Source organism: Bradysia coprophila (genome assembly GCF_014529535.1).
Source record: "Bradysia coprophila strain Holo2 chromosome X unlocalized genomic scaffold, BU_Bcop_v1 contig_416, whole genome shotgun sequence".
NCBI classification, from domain to species: domain Eukaryota; kingdom Metazoa; phylum Arthropoda; class Insecta; order Diptera; family Sciaridae; genus Bradysia; species Bradysia coprophila.
Window position 1 is genome coordinate 1,507,580 of NW_023503334.1, and position 20,022 is coordinate 1,527,601.

Sequence of the window (20,022 nt, forward strand, 5' to 3'; positions counted from 1 at the left end):
ATAAGGTTTACAAAGAAAGTCAATAATTTGGAATTTTCCCAGATTGACGTCAATAAAGTCAATTTTGGCCATTGGCACTGACACTTTCATCAATTTTATTGTTATTACTGTTTTTTTTAGGCTATCTTTATGATCTTACAAGTCACATCCATACTCTGACTCTACAACGTTCTCCTGCACACAAAATACCAAAATGCTCCATCTGTCTACTAAAATTTTTTTTTTGTCTCAATCTTTCTATTCGTCTACCGTCTCTCTCTCTCTCTCTCTCTCTCTCTCTATCAACGTCGCTAATTTGAAACAAACAAAAAATAATCAAAGAAACGAAGTTGTGTAATTGTTTTTGAGGTTAATTTATCCATAAAAATTTCAAAAATTTCATATATTTACCACCTATCAGCTAAAAATATTTTCGGTTTACAATCCTTGTCCACTTCAAACCTTACAAAGAAATTTCATTTTTTTTTTAAATTGTTACAATTGAATTGATGTACATTCTTGTTTTTTTTTTCGAAGGGGAAAAACGGGCGTTTAACTTATTGTTTCGAATATTTATTTATAATAAAACTAAAAGAACGAACGATTTTCGGGCAGGGTTAATAAATATTTTTTTTTACATTTTCTTTTAAAATCATTTTTTGTATTGTTTTTGTTTGCGGTTTTTCTTATGATTTTACAACAATTAATGACATAAACAACAATTATTTTACATTATTGAATCAAAATATACAATTTTCATAGTTCATCATGAGTAATACTAAAAATTTAAGTTTTCGATTTTTGCTTTTGTGTGTTAATTCTTATTTTGCAATTCGTAGTTTACGAAAGAGAGTGCGACATAAAATGTTTCTTTTATATTTTAACTTTTTTTTTTAAATAAAATTGGCAAAAAAACTATGCAAAAAAAGAGATTAGTATAAGGATTTCCCTTACACCATCGACGAAAGATTTCCCTTTTTCCCGTATTAATATAGCACAGCCATTTAGACACCGACCGCATTTCCATTGGATTCTAGAACAATGGGGAAGGTTGCAAAAGTTTCAATAAAAGTAGCCATAAGGATTACCCGTGTTCACGGGAAGTGCAGGAGATGGGTTTTTATTTTTTGAATTAAAGTTCGGAATAGGTCGACTGCGGTCAAAGACCATTTCGACGTGAAACTTCAGGTTAGATCAGGCAATTTTAGAATACCGTCTGACGTGAATCTGATTTCATTCAGATCAAGTTTCAGGCAACCTGAAATTCTCAAATTACAAATTTTTTAGGAAACCTGTCACGTTTCAGGTCAGCATTAAGCTCACTAATATACTCAGGTCAAAATTGAACATATTGGATTTAAGTATTTCAGGTAAGCCTGACATGTTCCAAGCTTTAATTTGGATAGCTTTCGAGTTACCAAGAAAGGTTCTGACACCAAGATGTGATCCTGTCAGTTTTCTGAAGAAGGATGCGGAGACACGGTCGTTTTTGATTATTAAACTTTAAACTGAAAGCTTTTCCATATCACCCAAACACAAATTCCGCACCTGTTACGGGCTGTTCCATAGGCAACTGGCCCATAATTGATTGAAATATTTGTAAATTATTTCATTTCGAAACTATTCGACTGAGAAAAATTTCGAATTTAGTGATTGTGGATGGGTTAAAAAGACGACGGAGAAAACTCTAAAGAATACGCTACGGCACTCTCCAAGGGTCACCGAAACTTGAACATTTAAATGGAAAAAAAATTCAAATGAAATTTCCCTGAGCCGCTTCAATATTAGATTCATCGCGCTCTTAATCAGAGAGACAGGAGTAACCTTTCATAGAAGCTTGCCGAGGAAGCCGATTAAATTTTTTCGTAGAAATAGTCAGAAAATTGACTTTGATATTTTGCAAATTGCTAGTTTACGTTAATTGCACGAAGGTTCGTATTCGATAAAATGCATCGAATGCTTAAAAAAATTGAAAAAAAAATGTTAGCACGCTGATTGTTTACGTTATTGGATGCCAAACGATTTTCAATCGATAACGGAAAATCTTTCGTACAACGGAAATGTAAGGCGAGTCGATCTGGCAAACTTGTTGTTCACTTTCCTCGAAAAAGTCATTCAATCATTTTTGTACCTTTTGAGGTTTTCGTATTCTCTTGGTGTTCTCTTTCGCAATTTTAAGTTAACCAGATAAAATGTTTGGATGATCTTCAGTCTGTTGCTTTACCGTACGCAAAAAGAAACATCAAAGCCCACACAACATTATTATTGCATATGTCCATTGAGTTGTTCATCTTTCATAAATGTTCTTTTACCGTCCATTGCAGATTGTCAACAAGTCTGCCAAATCCACTCACCTTAGAGGATCCTTCTACTTTAGCGCCGAATTTCTTTTCTTAATTTACTAATGCCATCATTACGTTACGTTAATTTTGTAGCAGCCTCTAAAATTTCGATATAAAATTGGCATTTTGCAGATCATCCTAGTTGCACAAAGATAACCCATATTATAGCTACAACTGGTTAGAAACTACATTTAAAATTGACATGAAACCACGTATCATCATCACCCGACATCATACACTAAATCGCTCGTTTTACGTCGACTCTCTTCCCAAACCGATTATTTTCATTCCCCCCCATTTTCGCTGATAACATCTACCAAAAATAGTATAAATAAATAAACAGAATGAATACAATGAACCAAATCAACATTAAGCCTTATCTACGCTTCTTTTTCGATTTCTTCTTATTACCAAAGCCTTGTTTTTCCGGCATTGCTTGGATTTGCTTTAACCCATCGATTTGGTTGGTCGATTCATCCTCTTCGTCCACTGGCAGTGCTTCGTCCTCTTTGGCTACATCAAAATGTTCGCTTGATATGGTCAAACCAATCAACGGTTGCGTTTCTTCATCCATTCCAGCTTTGTACTTAACGTCATCATCGTCTTTGTTCGCTTTGCATTGCGACGATGAATCCTCACTATCGTCGGATGAATTCGCTTCGACATCTTTGGTAGTGTCTAATGGCGCTGGTAGTTCAAAGCTCAGATATGTTTCATCAATATCAAGCTCAAGACTTTTATAATCGGAATCTTGTCCTTCCATTGGTGGTGCGGTAATTGGTGGAGGTGGCGGCAGAGGATCCTCATCATCGTCGCAATGAAGGCTGCCACAAAGGGCAAAAACTAATTTCTCTTTGTCCGTATGATCGATGGTGGGCGTGAGAGTGCGTTTTGTGGAAATCGTATCTGGGTCTTGTGAGGGACTCTCGAAATTAATAAGACTGATTGGTTCGTCACTGGTGTCTTTGAATGTCAACTGCTCGAAATCAATGTCAAACGGTTTTAACGGTGCAAAAACGTCACTAAACGTTTCCATATTTGTTATATCATAATCAATAGGTTTAGTGGATTGCGAAGTTTCACCGGCACCATCATTTAATATATCTGTAAATGAGGGCTTCTTCACAGCTTTTTTTACAGTGAAAGTAGTCGTTACAACCGGATCTTTGAAAAGACTTTCTTGAATATTGGAACAATCTGTGTTCATGGATCTAAGCTCTTCGTTCAATATTTCCATATAATCAATGGCCGTGTCAGCATCATCTTCGAATTTTATGTCTGAGCTGATGGTAACACTCGCATCGATCTCGTCGTTTTGAAATTTAGCCTCTTTTTGAACTGAGAGTTTAGCCCCCTCGTCATTCGGCTTTACGATGTCGCGAGATGCTTTTTCATTCTTCTTCTTGCTTTTGCACCTTTTTTCTGCGAACAACATTTCACACTCGTCATCTTGTGGTTTGCTGCAGTCGCTTGATTCCTTGGAAATCATTGAAACAATGTCATCCGACGAATTCATATCGATCATTGGTTGACTGTCGACTTTTGGCCAATTATATAATCCGCTTTTATCCCATTTCTTTTGCTTTTTGCTACCTCTTTCTTGGGGAATTGGTTTCGCAGCCTCTTCGTCATTAATTTTTATCTCTTCTTGAGTTGCTACCGAAACGGTTACTTCGATGTTACTCGGTTCCGATTTAATTTTATTCTCTTCCAGAGTTTTGATTTGCTCACTTTCCTTTACCGTTGTGGGTTTCAGTTCTTCGTTTCGAGATAATGCATCAGTTTCCGTTTGTTTAGCATTACTTTTTCGAGATTTTGCTTTTGAAACACTGATCTCATCCGATTTAGGTGGTGTTGTTTCTCTCTTTTGCTCTTCTGTTTTCATAATTTTTTTCTGACCTTTTTTCGGCAGTTTCATCAATACCGTGTCTGGTTCCATCGAATTTGTGGTTTCAACATCTGATTCCTGCTTTGCTCGCATTCCTTTGTCAGATTTAGATGTTGTAGTCGCCTCAACTACATCATCTATTTTACTCACACCCTCTTTACGTGTTTTTTCAGACTTTTTTCCGCTCGCTTTCACCTCAAACTTCGGTTGCTTTGTGTCTGACTTTTTTCGTTCTTTTTTCTCCGGTTCTTTGACCTTCTCTTCGAACTCTTTCTTCGGTACATCTTTTCGGGTTGAACCACAGTTCTTATTGTCTATCGTATTGACAACAGTATTTTCTCTCACTGTTTTTGTTCGATTTTCCACATTTTTCTTCTCAATCACCGGCACAATCAATTCCTGTCCGATATCATTCGGCCGATCCTGACATTCGTCCTCCGACTTACCAATGCTTCCGCCGAATACTGCTACAACTGGCCGAAATAATGCTTCGTCACAATTTTCATGGATCATAAACTCATCACCGTCACCAGCATAGCCATAATCCAAGTCGCTATCGGATGTGACCGATTGGGTCAATGTTGTAACAGTGCCCAAAGGATTCACCACTTTGGCTATCGACACGATTACTGTACGCGCGGCAGACGACGAAGTCGATGGTAATCCTTTAAGAGAAAAAGCCAGAGGCACAGTGTTAGAGGTATTTGATACATGAAACTTTTAATTTTTTTTTTGTTTGTTTTTGTGTCTGTTGTTGCAAATCAATCATCACTCTAAATACAATTATTTTATAAGGAAAAATAAAATAAAAAACAAAAATAAAAAGGCAAACAAACGCTAACGAACGACAAAAATCAAATTATTAAAAAAAAGAAGAAAAAAAATTGTGCCACGGCGAAAATACTAAACGAGTTAGGCTGTTAAATGACTAATAAACAAGCGGAATCATGCATGAAATTTAGTTCATTAGTTACAAGTTTATTGTGAAAGAAAACGATCGACGGTGTAATACATGTTTGTAGGTGAAAATTTTGTGCAACAGTCTCTACGTTTCGGTATAATAAGTATTATGTGCGACGTTGATGTTTCATTTTCTGGCAGAGTGTAAGTTGATCAAAAGCAATTTAAATTGATACTTTTTTTAGGGATAGACCCAATGTTCGAGCAGATTTCAAATATCATTTAACTGTTAATAGCCTCAACAAACAACCGACACTCTACGAATAAAGGCTATAGCAGCTGAGTGAAAATATTTCTCGATTTTTTCAGATGATTCCAAGAAGTAGTTCCTTCGGTCCAAACGAAAGTAACCAGAGGAAGGAAGTATTGTTTTTCGATTTTAAAAATACATCATTATAAGCTAAGATTTGTAATTTACCCGCCATAATTTTGGTAAATTTTGACTTGGCAGAAATTGAGGCCATTAAATTTACGGTTTAAAATACACGGAAATGTAAAATTATGAACTCCATCATGAGGTCTGACTTGGGAATTTTGTAGTGATTTTTCGGTCAACAAAAATGAAGACATATCAAACTTAAAAATCTATTTCGTAATTTAACGAAAGATGCAAACCTCAACAGACGCACAGAAAATATGACTGATTTCACTCGTTCTGTGCGTGTAATTTAATAAGAACGGGAAAGCTTAGTGACCTAATTTTGGGAAAGACAATCTTTAAAACGACTTTGAACCTTGAAGCCATAATATCACATCTGCCAAATGATGCCAAAAATATAGGTCACTAGGTTTTACGGTTCTGTTATAGTACCAGTCGTTCCCTTCTGAAAGGGTGACATTTGTAATTGGGACAGTATATGGATAGACTGATAGGGAAATTAAAAATGCTTCAAAAATCTGATTTTTACTTCAAGTAGGATTTGTCTAAGGGTTGCTTGTGCATCCCGAAATGTGAGTTTGTAAAAATGAATAAAATTACAATTTTCACAAGTCGAAAAATTGGGTATACCAAGAGCAGAGACTGTTGCCGTATTTTGCCTTTTATTTCCGTTACGATTATTATTATTAAAAAACAATACCGTCACCAGTAGCCATGTCTATTATTAAGTTATCCAAAAGAAATTCTTTTATTTGTACAAAATATTTTGCAATTACAGGAAAAAAAACTATTGAATTAGAGTGATATGTTAAAATAAAATATTATTTAAAAAAAAAACAAATTCAAATACGAAATTGAGTGGACTCAAACACCTGCCTTTGGCTTTTATTCTCCCAATATTACCAAGAACTTAATAATTAATTGTAACAATTAATAATATTTAATTAAAAATATTATTTGAATTTTTTTCAATAAATTATAAATAAAATGTTCTTTTCTTCATGATCGTGAATAAATGTTTGTGGTTGTAGGTTGTTTTTATTTCAATTTATTTTTAAACTAAAATAATAGCAAGAATGAATAGGATAGAGTAGAGAAACATTATTTACAAGAATGAGTCGGAAAAATGTGTATAATGCTAGTAACAAAAACAGAACTCGTTTATAATTACGGCAAAAGTAAAATTGAAAAATTATATGCTGATTTGCACTTAAAAGCACGTCAATGTATTTTCGTCTAATTAAAATTGTGGCTACCTCTCACTTCATTGTGCAGTAAAACATTTTCCTTCAGAAAGTCGGTAAATAAAAACTCTCGTTAAGGAATGAAACTTTTTCAATTGACACTTTCGACTTTATGGAATCATTTGCTATATTTTCCCCTACCGATCGACATTAGGAGTTGTTGGTAGCAATTGAAGAACTAAAGCTATATTTTATGTATTTTTACGCACACGATGCGACGCAATGCCAATACATAAGAATATAAGAAATATGTGGAGTGGATTACAGTGTAATAACCCACGAGCCTTGGACTAGGTAAATTATGATGGACCAGGCCAGGACAAATTGTAATTTATTCAAGTCACTCAGATTTCGGAAAATGTCGAAATGTTCTTTTGTATCGTGAGTTTCCATCACTTCCTAAGAGTTTACAGAATCACAAACTTGTCTTTATCTGATCAGTGAGATCAATCGAAACGACTATTAAAGATTAATGATCAGATTATTGAACTTTGTCGTTGATCTGTCTAGCGGAATTCGGATGGCTGGCCTAAGGTGAGAATTGAAAATGTCGAGAACACCATTCGATAGGCAACAATTTGATGATGTTTGACCAATAGATGTGAAATTGTTGTCAAAAGTCGTCAAAACATTCCACTTTCGTAAACTTCGCTCATCTTTAGGTCAAAAGCTTTGCACCTGCTCCAACAATGAGCAATATTATGTGGCGGTGTTGAAAGCTATAAGGGAAACAATAGTACTAGACTATGAAACCATATATGTCAAGTGTAGTTCTTACGATATTACGCTTAAATGTAGTAGCCATGAATAGAAACTGTTTCTATATGCAGCTCATGAATGTGTTGCAGGCAAAGAAAACTTATGAATGCATGAAAACGAACGAAAGTCAATGAAATAACTTTGCTGCAGCGGGCTGAATATTTGAATTCATTTGTACGGTTTGATGAAAGAATTGCGCAATGGGAAACTTGTTTTTTGCATTTAAAAAAATGAATCTCGTCAATCGATGCTTGATGGAATCAATCTATGAAGTTGCATCAATATTTTTTGTTGTCATTCTGGGACGAAAGCACCTCATTGCGATATCTCCGTCCTTGGACATATTCTAGCTAATTCAAATATGCCAATTATTTCTAAGGTCTTTTTAGTGGTTATAGGAAAGCAGCAGCAGTAGCAAACAGCACAACGCATATAAGGAAAACAAAACAAAACACTTATCAAATCGGTGAAAAATGTGATGGTAATTCACCGATATTCCCGGCATAATTTGTCTTCATCTTCAAAGAAAATTGTTTTTGGACTACATTAATAAGCATCAATGGATATGTGATACAGACAAATTCACAGCTTCAGTGCTAAATAGTAAAACGTGAATTCTAAATTTAAAATGACGGCCACGGAAATGACTGTTAACATTTTGCGTAAAACGTAATTGATTAATTCGTATTAATGCTGAGCGACTAAAGACGTTTTTTTCTTCTTGTTTCGAAGGAGGAAAATGTTTTGCGGTGTGGAAATTAATTGATCGTAAATTTTGATTTTTCTTGTCTTTTCCGTTCAACTCTATTTCGAACATGCATCCAAAACTACATTGGAAAGCCGCGTGTTTTATGTGGAACTCGTTTTGCGAAAATTTTGTTGGCAATTGTCCATATCAATTGAGATCTTGGTATTTAGTGTACGTTGTGTAGTTGCAGCGAAATGGAATGCAACAAACATTACAAATCTCGGATGATAATTGACTTGACTTTGATATTTTATGGTTGGAAACAAAGCGTCCAACAGCGCAAAATTGGAGCGCCTAAAACGGATGTAATGAACAGACTTCTGTCAACCATTCTGCCCTAGTGCTTCGACTTCAATGTATGTCAAATGTTCGTACACTTGTAAATATAAGCAAGTCAATTGATCGAGCACAGAGAATGAAGCAAGAGCTGTCCCGTATACAGCCGATGCAAAATGTAAGAAAATGAATTCCACATAAAAGTTGATAGATTTTGGCACGCGACCAACCTTTCACACTAAGCCGAGGCTTTTCTCCAAAGGAAATTGTGAAACGAACACAAACGAAATGAAGAGAGAAATTAGATCGAATGAAGAAATTAAATTTAATAAAAAAAAGAAAATTAAAAAAAAAGGAAAATCTATGAGTGTTTACGGAAATTAGTTCGACGGGAACTTGTCAATGTTATCGTTACTCACCGGAATCACGCGAATGACCACCAGGCGATTCGCGCATTGCGTCTGCCAAATCTTCACGTAGTTGTGAATCGCCGGTGCCAAGCGAAAAGTCAGATCCCATGTGTTCGTTATGGCGATATTGATCTACAAGACGTGGACTATGTTCATAGCTGCCTGTAAAATCGTAAAAAGAGAGAAAAAAACATCGATTAAGATTGCCATATTCAAATAATTCGCATTGCAATCGTTGCACATGAATCGATTACGTACTACACGAACCCGATTCGATAAGAACAGGTACGGCCGAACGACCATTTCCCGACAGAGGCATATTCATTGGATTTGAACGTGCCGGACGATTTCCGGCACTGTTGATACCAACTTCAACTGCTTCCGAATCAATGTGCGACAATGGAGCCCTGAATGATGACAACAAATTAAATTCGTTTCCGGAATACCGGTATGAGCGGTGAAAACTCACCCCGACAGTGTGTTGTAAGTTTTGAATATAAATTGTGGTCCCATCCACAGACGTCGATGAGGACCAGCATGTGTAATAATTTCTACTTGGGACAACCATCGATCGTCTCGATCGCCGTCGCTTAATTCGTTATCACATAGAGTGTCCCCTAAACGATCTTTGAGTAACCAACTTTCCGATGGTACTGGCGGTTGAATCGAATCACTTGAACATTCTTTGCGCAATAAATTCCACTGAGCTTTTGGTTCGACTTCAAGTTCAATAGCAGTATCGTCACAGATTTTGTCTTTCGGGACGTCTGAAATCAAATATGGATTGGAGAATTAGAATTTGGATTAACATCATGATGGGACCGCATTTTTTTTTTGCAAGGGCAACACTCACTCATATTATGTTTCGGTTCCAAGTCGTACTGAATCAAAGCACCATGGCTCGCCATTATAAATAACGAATCCACAGCTTTCCGTTGCAGACGTAACGAAGCCATATCTCGCGATGCACCTGGAGGTTCCAATAACCATGCACGAGCTTTGGCAAAAGTGGCACACACTCGCAATGGTTTCGCTTGTTCGTCGCCAAGTGATGTCAGACGTTGTCTGGTTTGAACATTTTTCTGCGCCTGTTGCGAATGATTAGCTTGACCTAAAATGGTTGGCTGCCGTAGCTGGGCTAGCGGAAGGACAACCAATGGATGTGGAAATGGCGGTACTCGTGGATTGTTGTAGGCATTGGAAATCTGACCGATTGAACTGTCCGAATGAACGGGGCTGTTTGCTCGGGCATCCGATAGACCGGCAGAACGGTGGAAGCGTGACAGACGATTTACAACATGAGGAGAGCCATGCGTACGAACACCAGCCGCACCACCATAAGGAGTAACTGGAAAAACGTGTGTAGTGCCACGAAGTGTTGAAATAGCTATCCAGCGAGAGTCCAGCGAAAAGACAATGTCTTGAACTTTTGCCGTTGTATCGCCGCGGTGAAGAATATACAAATGGTGCACAGCAGATAGAGATGGTCCGGATGGGTGCGGTTGAATACGAAAGACATGAAAGTCATGACCACGACGATCAGCTGTAGCAAGCAGCATACCAGAACAGTCGAATGCAAGTGCAACAATTGCGTCTGAATGCGCTACGAAATGGGCTATGATTGGATCCGTACCGGATGTTGTAACTGGTGTTGTTGGGCTACTTTCTTTTATTGAGTACTAAAGAGAAACGAGCGGTTAGTACGACGAGCAAGATATTGGTGGAATTAACGAAAACTCACTCTGGTATCCATGATGGTAACAACGCCAGGCTGAATATCTTCGGCATTACTAGTTGAATTTGAATTATTTGCTAATGTAGCCGAACTGTTGTTGCCAGTGAAACCAGCAGCCATTTGTTCGCCTAATTCTCGTAGACCTTTTCCTAAGCTTTTTGCAGCATTTAAAAAGTTTGCTCTATAACTGGCTACACCATCACCGTCACATCCACCACTGCTTCGTTTTGACGGTAGTAGTTTACGTTCGGCATATGCCAACCATCTAGTGCCTAATGTCACAGGATTCGGACTAAAACTAAACAATTGGATGTTTTCATTTAACCGAACCAAAACGATAAAAATTTGTGTTCTTACTTTGTTCCTGGATAGCAGGTTGTCACAGTTAAGCGGTCATCTAAATTCTTGGCATCAAACACTGCTATCCGTTCGGCGAATGTTACCACGACAACAGATCTGTTTGCCAGTATATCCAGAATGGGATTTTTAAATTTGATGCTTTTAACCTGATCGCCATCTCTCAACGAAACAAAATTTACGGAACAGAACTGAGGTCCCGATCCGGTTGTATTTGCATCACAAACGGCCATCAACGGTCTCTTCGACGAAAAAATGTCTGCAATATCGTCGCCATTCTCATCGTCAGCTGCAATCGGTAACGGCAATATTCGCAATGCCCGTACACTACCATGCCGCCAAGATAAAACTTCAACCGCTTCACCGTTTGCTGGTATAGCCCAAACTTGAACGCCAGTCCCGTATCCCAGCAATAGCAGTAACGGTGGAGCAACACCACCTTCCAGGTCCCAATCGTCACCGAATGTCGGATCGGTCACGTCTGCCGCCGTTTCGAAGCGAGCCCAAAGAATGGCATCCTTTGGATCGACTTGTGGAATATTAGTCAGCGTAACATCATTTATGAAACCAGTAACGCTTTCGAGCAGTGAGCGATCGCTGACAGCCTGTGGCGGCACCGTCGATGGTACACTACGGGCTGGACGCTTTGGCGAATCGGCTGACATTCTATTTGTGCGAACAATTGCTGGAAAGATAAAGACGATCGCTTTAGTTGGAACGTTTTAAGGTTAATCAAACAGAGAATTTTTGTTAACCGTCATCAACGGCAATGTGTTACTAGTCCGTTATTAGTGAGCTCCATTTTCAAACCATTTGTTCCTCTTTTCTTAATAAACAAATAAATCAAGTCCAATGTGCCTGACGAGAATTGGAGGAGTGCATAAAATTTTTAATCAATTGTTTCAGATTAGCTATTCTAGCAGAGATGTGAATTAAAGTTGAAAATAACTTTCTGATGTAACCCCCATCAACAATTCAATGTCGAAATAGAAGAAAATTTGCTTAAATTACGCTCTTGCATCATATAGACTAGAATAATAGTGCTATCTCTACGGCTGCACGGTAAGTGTCGATACATATATGTATACATATCAGACAAAGTTGTTCGAAAATTATGCAATATTCTAAGTGTAAATGAGAAATTGGCACGCTAAAGTAAACAAACATTATAATACAAACATTCGAAGTCACCTGCACCGTTCTAACGTAATACGAACTTGAAATAAAACTATCACTTACCACCCAGATTGGGTATGTTGCAGGTGACATGCGACATCGCGAGCAAATATTTTGGAAATAAATAAAATGATGAATTTCATTTCAAACCTTTCCTTTTTTAAATCTTTCTACTTACTGGTTAGTCTAATGTTGGCAGTAGCTGATTAATTTCATCTATTTACTGTTTCGATTAATCTAGGAAATGGAACTTATGTTACGAGCAATAAAGTTGTTGAATATGTTCACTGTTTGAATTTTCAGTTTTGAGGACCAACGAATTTTCCTTACATTTCCCAACCTTATCGCCCAACCAGGGCTTATTTTCGATAATTTATATTATCGAAATTATCGAGAAATTCTCTAAATTCTCCAAAAATTATCGAAATTCTTAAATTTACTTTTGGAGAATTCTGATAATTTTTCGATAATTTCGATAATTTAAATTATCGAAAATAGGCCCTGCTACAAACAGTCATTCAAGTATTGGATTTTCGATACACTCAGAATAGTTTTATGATGGTGCCTAAGACTTCTAAAGGTATAAAGGCGGTCACAAGTAGCCAAGACCCAAAATTTTTGTTAACGGATTTCTTTTCTTTGTAAAAGCTATTCGGGTTATTATTCTTCTCAACCGCAGTGAAATTTCTGGTGGGATCAAAAATTGCGAAATCTGTAAGGTATCGGCTAATTTCAATTTCGTTTAAAATCGAACTTATGTCTCGAGTTTTACGATTAGAAGTGATTCGCTCTTATGACACGTTATCAAAATGAAAATTTTGCCATTCTCACAATTACCCATTTTGCTTCCCAGGTTAATCTGGTACTGTTGGAAAAACACTACAACATTTCAAATTAAGTTAATTGAACAAAATTCTGGTGAATCGCTTTTGATGGACATTTGATGCTTTTTTAAATAAATTAAACCAAGAAAGTAAAACGATTCGTAAATGAATCGCTTAGAGTGCTCCAAATGACTTTGACGTGTACATTTATCCACTCATTAAGTATTAATTACTGAACTGAATAAAACGTTGACTTTAATTGATATAATGGCAATTTAAATGAAATCATGAAAATAAATTTATTGATTAAAATTCAACGCTGTCTATTTCGTCGATAAAAGGTTGTTAACGGCGCTGCTACGAAGTTTGGACAGTAATGTTTGTAGTCGTTACAGTTACAGTCAAAATGCTGAAAATTATGGAATCAAGTTTTGAAGGTAATATCCACTTGAGTATATCAATGAACTTCGAGTTATTATCAGCTAAACTTCAAAAATACTTAATCAGCATTGATCTCTAATCATAGTACCAACTATTAGCTTATGGTTGGTCCGGTTATCTTACAACCAGACATCAGAACGGTTTTATGCTCCTTTGTTGGCGAGAGAAGAAAACATTGTTTTTTTCCTCATGATATGCTCAATGTTAACTGTTTATCAAATAGAGTCGGGCGGTTCGAATGTTACAATTATATGCTAGCTTTTCCTCACATACTCGCTGGTATAATTTTTCGGCGCGAAAGTCATTTTATTCGATTCGTTTGTGGTCACAGTTGTCGTTTTTTGTATTGTGAACAAACCTTAACAACAAAACCATTGTCACGTGTGAATAGGGTCACGTTGACTTTGTTGCTATACGAAAAGTTTTCTTTCTAGTGTGCAAATGGCAGGGCATATTTTGGATAAATCAATTCCTTGAACTGTGAATTGTCTGGGAACTTCTGTACATACTTTCTCAAAAAGGCACTGGTTGAAACGTCAAACAATACAGCGTCTATAGCGAAAACTGAAGATTTTTTTGTGTGTGTTTTCATTCCTATCATTCAGATATCTTATTTGTGTGCAATATTGCCAAGAGCTAGTTAGATTTTCATTTCAGAATTTTTGGATATGTCTGCCGACAAATGAGACCGTACGTTTTGCGCCAACAGTATGAGTTATTATGTAAAGTATCGATCACAACAGACTTGAATAAATAATAAAATTCGACTCTCAAGCTTGAATAAAATAAACTTCTGTGCAAAGGACAATAAACGAACGTACAATTCATCGTACTATACTATAGAAAACTCACTACAAAATCCGTCAGTTGATATACATACTGAATGAATATTTCAATGCGATGAATGGTGATGAATGCACATAAAACGTATTCCGCTATGCATTGATCAACAAAAGCATTTTCAAAAGCAGAAGATTTTAAAATATGGCTTTGCTATTTGATAAAGACCTCACAGAATAAGTCTACTTCCACACGTTCCACACACACTGATTACATTCATCTTTGTTAGAAGGCATAGTCCATACTTTTTTGCGCTAGTATTTTCAGAAGTGGTCATGTTACGGACGCAAGCCAACTAAAAGGAGAAGTGTGAACGAATAGTTATTGGTTAACCGAGGGAAAAAAAAGTTGGAAATTCCATTTCATGTTGTGAATGCAATTTCCTACTTTTTTTGCCGAGGTCAATAAAACATTGAAGATAATGCAAACGCTCACAAACTTTACGGAACCTAAATTTCGAATGAATATAAGATCTGTTATGTTGCATCCGTGACGTTTGGCGTAATAATGTTGTTGGAACTGCGTTGGTTAGTATTGAGTTTTGGCATGTTAACAAATTGAATTTGAAATTATATTCACCCGAAACAAGGGTTCCGAAAGTTTTTGTGTATTTGCATTACCTTCAGTGCATTTACAGCACCCTTGGTGAACAAATAGCTATTAGAGCATCAAAACGGTGTCACTCTTTGTGTATGTGCACTGGACATGCATTACATGTTCCCTGTGTGTGATTTCAATAAATTTTAATTTGAGTCATTGTTTGATTAGGCTGAATTTAGCAACAACAACAAAAATACAAAAAGAAAACAAAATTTGAGAAGAAAGTATCGGTAACGATAGCCTCATTGGTGTAATTAATGATAATAAAGTTATTCTTGTGCACAATTTCATAAACATGATCTATCTAACCTCTGTCCTCAAAATTTATCAGTCATTTTCGTGGTGAATTTTTGTTTTATTTTAATTTCGATTTTTTTTTACTGTTGAGTACTGGACTTGACTGCATTACCCTAACTACCTACAATTTTACTACAAACCAAAGACACGTTTTTCTCCTTTCCTTTCTTCACCACAAATCACAGTTAATATTACACAAAAGAGAGTGGTGCATTGCATACACCTCTTGGTTTATGCAAATTGATTTATTTTGCGAACTTGGAAACGAACGCGATCTACGAAATGACCAGACGGAGAGTACAATGGATTCATTGTGAATGAAGAATAGGTCAAAACGTCACCCCATGCATAAATAATTTGACAATAAACGAATTCGAAGCAGACTGACTATTAAAGGGACCAGATTTATGGTGTATGATACACAGTCCAGGATCAAGACACCCGCCATGCATTGTTGGCTAGCGTGTTGCCACCATTCTTAACTCGATTTTTAGAACCACAAAGAAGACATTGAAATTTTTTTCTTTTCTCAGTTAGATGGTTCCAGCTAATTGTCGATGTTTTTTTTTTGATCATTTTTAATTTTATGGAACAAGTTTGAACTTGTTTAATTTGGCATTTAAAAATTGCTTTAAGAAAAAAAATCCGTTCCATTATACCAATGATCATGAAAAATCGAAGAACGAAGGTATAATAAAAAAAAAACTAAATGCAACAAAACAGCTGACAACAATTCTTTTTATATCTGTGTGCGTATTACCAATCATAAAAAAAATCCACAAAGCAATAATAACGCAAATAACGAAATGATACACAAAACAAAAAGCCATTCATACGAATATAGATACGTTCGAGTGTGCGTGTACATATTGCTTTCGTGCCATTTTATTTTTCAGCTGGGCAACAACACACAATGCCAGTTGCTAACACATACTGGGATAACATTTCTAATGGTGTGCATAAAGTTCATCGTTTTTCTTCTGTTTATTTACTTGATTATGAATGTGTGGGTGTTACATGACGAAGGACAAAGGAGATTGGAAATTGAAGAGAAAAAAAAAATTCAGCCAAGCTACGTAACTGTCTTTCAACCCTTATTGTTGGCAAATTCATTATTCACAAAAACAATTTACCTTGTCCAAATCAACAATATTCATAATTTTCTAAATATTCAGCAACACATAGTAAAACACAACTGCGTCATCGTTGAATTCAAGACTTTCTTGGGGCCACAAAATTGATAGTGTTGTTTTTGTCTGCACACACAATGGACTTTTGGTAAATGAGTACAAATTCACTGAGTTCCAAGCACAAAAGATCACAATATTCCGATTAAAACTATCGACTCGTGCTAGTTGCGATCTGATACACAAATTGTTTATGCAACTTTCCAGCCTTTTTTCACAATAATACGATTTTAATACGCAGCTACTATCAATGACAAAATTTTCTAACGTTTTCAAGTTGTGTATTTGAGCAGCTCTTGATTTTGACTAACTCATACAAATGTAATATGTGAAGAATATGTTGCTGATTCCATTCACGTAGTACTTTTGCCACAACAAAAAAATATTTTGAAAACAAATAATCAGCTGTAAATGAGTAACAAAATCGTCGATCTCCACCATATTATTTAATTTGGCTAATAAATTACTGTTAAACCGTATTTACAATTTATTTATTGAAAATTATCAAAATGGGAAACTTACGTTGGAAATATTAGAAATTATAAACGTTCATAACTGCACAACCAAAAATCTGATGAAATTGTCATGAAAACAATGGATGTCAAATCAGCGACATCTACGCGGACAGATTGCATCTATGAGATATATCTGTAGATGGCATGCTACGTTGTAATTTTTTGTCCATATCGAGCTGTCATGTATTTGGTTTGAAAGTGACGCGTAATATTAAATAGTATGAAGACTTTATCTGTTTATAATAATAATGATGTCATAAAAGAGATGAGACATAAAATTAATGAAATATAATTAAAATCTTTTCGAACTTTAGAAATAAAAAGTTTTCGCCTTTCTTAATGTATCATATCATAGCTCTTAAAAGTGTTCAGCAAGGGTATAAACTTCAAGGAGGTCACGCAGATACATATACGTTACACTTGACGATAAAAGAGCGGATTTCATACAAAAAATCAGTGTCTGTGATGATTCCCGTCGCTGCCGTGATAAAGTCATCAGAAGTGGTGTGTTGGTGTTCTAGTAAAATGGCGATCTGCGTGACCTCCTCAAAGTTTACAGTCTTGGCGCTTTCGAGGGCGCTTTAGGTTCTTAGTGAAAATTACAAAAAAGGAGAGGGCGTTTATACCTTGTGTGAGAGAGCCATGAGCCAATCAGACGATAATGTTTGTATTATAGTAGAAACATTTATTGTTATTTGGACATTCAATCTTAGATTATAAGGCGTAGAATATTTTTGGATGTTTCGTATTTGGTAAGCTCAAATACATAGTCAGCAATAGAAAATTTGAACTTTGGAACTATTGCTTCCGCTTCGACAATGTGAACGAGCATTCTTCTTCTTCTTTTTCAGTCTGTTTCTATCCACTGCTGGACGTGGGCCTCCCCAATTCTGTTCCATTCCGAACGATCCGTTGTCACTTGTTGCCAATTTGCGCCTGCAATTCTCTTTATACTATTATTCCATCTCTCTGGTGGTCTACCTCTAGGTCCTCTAGGTCTTGTTTTAAATGGTCTCCACGAACGAGCATTGGAACAAGTTAAATCAACGCAATGGCAAACACGATAAGAGTATGTTTCTGTAGAAGGAAGCGATCATTGCCTTCTTTACCTTAGTCAACATCGAACAGTTTCTCTGTCAATACAGAAATCATACAAATTTTCAAGCCGAATGAAGTAGTTTGCACCGAGTTGCATAAATAACTATTTCGATGTTCAAATTGAAGAGACTATTCCAACGTTTCGATACAGAAAAAATTAAATTTATAGACGAGCGGCTGCTAATTTCGTCGTCTATATTCCATAATGCAAGAGTGTGGCGATAAACAATGAATCTTCGATAAATAATGCCCAACAGAAAAAGCAAAGACTTCTACCATCGTTCTGTCATATAATTCGCGCATTTCCCCTTCGATTCGTTCATTTTTATGCAGGGTTTCCAGATCGACTAAAATAAAAGAGTTGAATATGAAAGAGACATTGAATTATTTATTGATTTTTCCCGTTGTCGTCAGTATTTTAAAGACATATTCAGAGGAGTTTTCCGTCTGTTTTTCGGGTAGGTTCCATCAGCGGTAACTCAATAACTTAACATTTGAATTTTATAATGCTGTAAGCCACTAGTGGTCCAAAATTACCTCTTAACTTACTGTGGAAAGGCATGCTACTCAACATTCCGAAAGCTATCAATTTTGTCGGCAGTGAATACATTAATGCCTGATTAAAATAATTCGCTTAGAATAATTATTCGTTAAAATGTTCCGACGACAATAACGACAAATTTGTTTCAGAAATGAATAAACCGAGCCAACTGTCCGTCTGGTAACCCTGTTCATATGATTCCATCCCCTTTTCATCATTCGAAAATTAAAATATAAAATCGAACATCTACGCCCTCACGTTGGATCACCTGTCGAAATGATAGAATTTTCATTCCCAGCAGGTTGTCAGTCATGTGATTACAGTTGCGACAAACAATATGGATGTTAAATGAAATTCGTGAATTTTTCAACTCCAACTTTTCGTGAATTTTTCCACTGTATAATCGATTAAAAAATCATTTGTACTTTGTAAATAATTTGTGTTGTATGTGCCGAGTGTTTTTTGTGATTTTGTGTGTTAAATAAGTGTTTAATTAACAATGGCGGACCTTACTCGGCCACCGTATAGTGAAATAAAAAGACCAGAAGAAGTGGTCAGAATGTCCAATGTTACGGATAATCTTAAGTTTGCTGTACTTATTGGACTTATCGAAGTGGGACAGTTGAATAATCAGGATGTGTTAGGAACGGTGTTACACTTGGTATGTATGGTTTTATTGATTTTTTCTATTTTGAACAGTTTTATTGATTTATGAAAAATGCCGCGACAGCAGAAACGACAATTCACTTTTTTTTATTTGATAAGAAATACAAAATGTCAAAAAAGCATGAATAATACAGGTAACATTACATACACAAACCACGGTCATCCAGGTTAGTTGTGTGCATTCTGAAAAGTAACACATTTAGGAGCAAAATGCTCAACCAAAAACTTTAGGTTTCGCCAAGAGTTAGAGTAAAACGTAACAGAGTGTGTACTAACTTACTACACACGTCGATTTGTTGTCTGTAAATTTGTGTTCAGTAACACTGTGTATCACATTCATATCATCGCTCTCGTAACCACATTTATCAATTAGTTAGTATAAATAATATTGGTATGAGAGGTGAGGGTGGTGTGAGTGACAATTGTCATTTGATGGAAATCACATTTATGGTAGATTCTATCCGATAATCCAAACGGGAGACTAGCGACAGAGTCAACCTTTTGTTGAACTAGAAATAAATATTTTGAGCAGAGCCAACTATCGATTTATTTACCGGATTCCACAGTGTATTCAATACAAAATTACAAAACAGTCTCTTCAGCACGATTTTCCATATTTTTTTCTAATTTCAACTTCAATATTGTGAAGACAGAGGGTATAGGCCAATTGGCAGTAGCTGGTGTTGTTTAGTCTACATTCGATGCTAGTTTGTGTAAAATGATTAGCTACACGTATCTCTGAGGACTGGGGCATGTTGAA

The 20,022-nt window shown here is 36.1% G+C and overlaps 1 protein-coding gene across 3 annotated transcripts; it reads right to left on the reverse strand.

The window, feature by feature from the left end:
• Positions 1-850: 850 nt before the first annotated feature.
• Positions 851-17,104, reverse strand: LOC119069910 (breast carcinoma-amplified sequence 3 homolog). Of its 3 annotated transcripts, none has more exons than XM_037174117.1 (8): positions 16,965-17,104; positions 11,078-11,762; positions 10,727-11,018; positions 9,839-10,664; positions 9,455-9,752; positions 9,244-9,392; positions 8,995-9,147; positions 851-4,874 (listed from the first exon to the last, which is right to left on the reverse strand). In XM_037174117.1, exons 2-8 carry the CDS (start codon positions 11,740-11,742, stop codon positions 2,698-2,700), a joined length of 4,560 nt encoding a protein of 1,519 aa, XP_037030012.1. In that variant the 5' UTR covers positions 11,743-11,762; positions 16,965-17,104; the 3' UTR covers positions 851-2,697. The 3 variants fall into 3 exon arrangements, with proteins under 3 accessions (XP_037030012.1, XP_037030011.1, XP_037030013.1); XM_037174116.1 differs by lacking the exon at positions 16,965-17,104 and adding an exon at positions 16,389-16,799; XM_037174118.1 differs by lacking the exon at positions 16,965-17,104 and adding an exon at positions 16,389-16,783 and having other exon boundaries at positions 9,253-9,392.
• Between the last annotated feature and the right edge of the window lie 2,918 nt (positions 17,105-20,022).

Coding starts and splice junctions, on each gene's coding strand:
- LOC119069910 (XM_037174117.1), bottom strand. CDS start 11,742: ATGTCAGCCGATTCGCCAAAGCGTCCAGCCCGTAGTGTACCATCGACG. Junction 11,019..11,077: donor ACCTGCTATCCAGGAACAAA/GTAAGAACACAA, acceptor CCAATTGTTTAG/TTTTAGTCCGAATCCTGTGA. Junction 9,393..9,454: donor ACTTACAACACACTGTCGGG/GTGAGTTTTCAC, acceptor GTCATCATTCAG/GGCTCCATTGTCGCACATTG.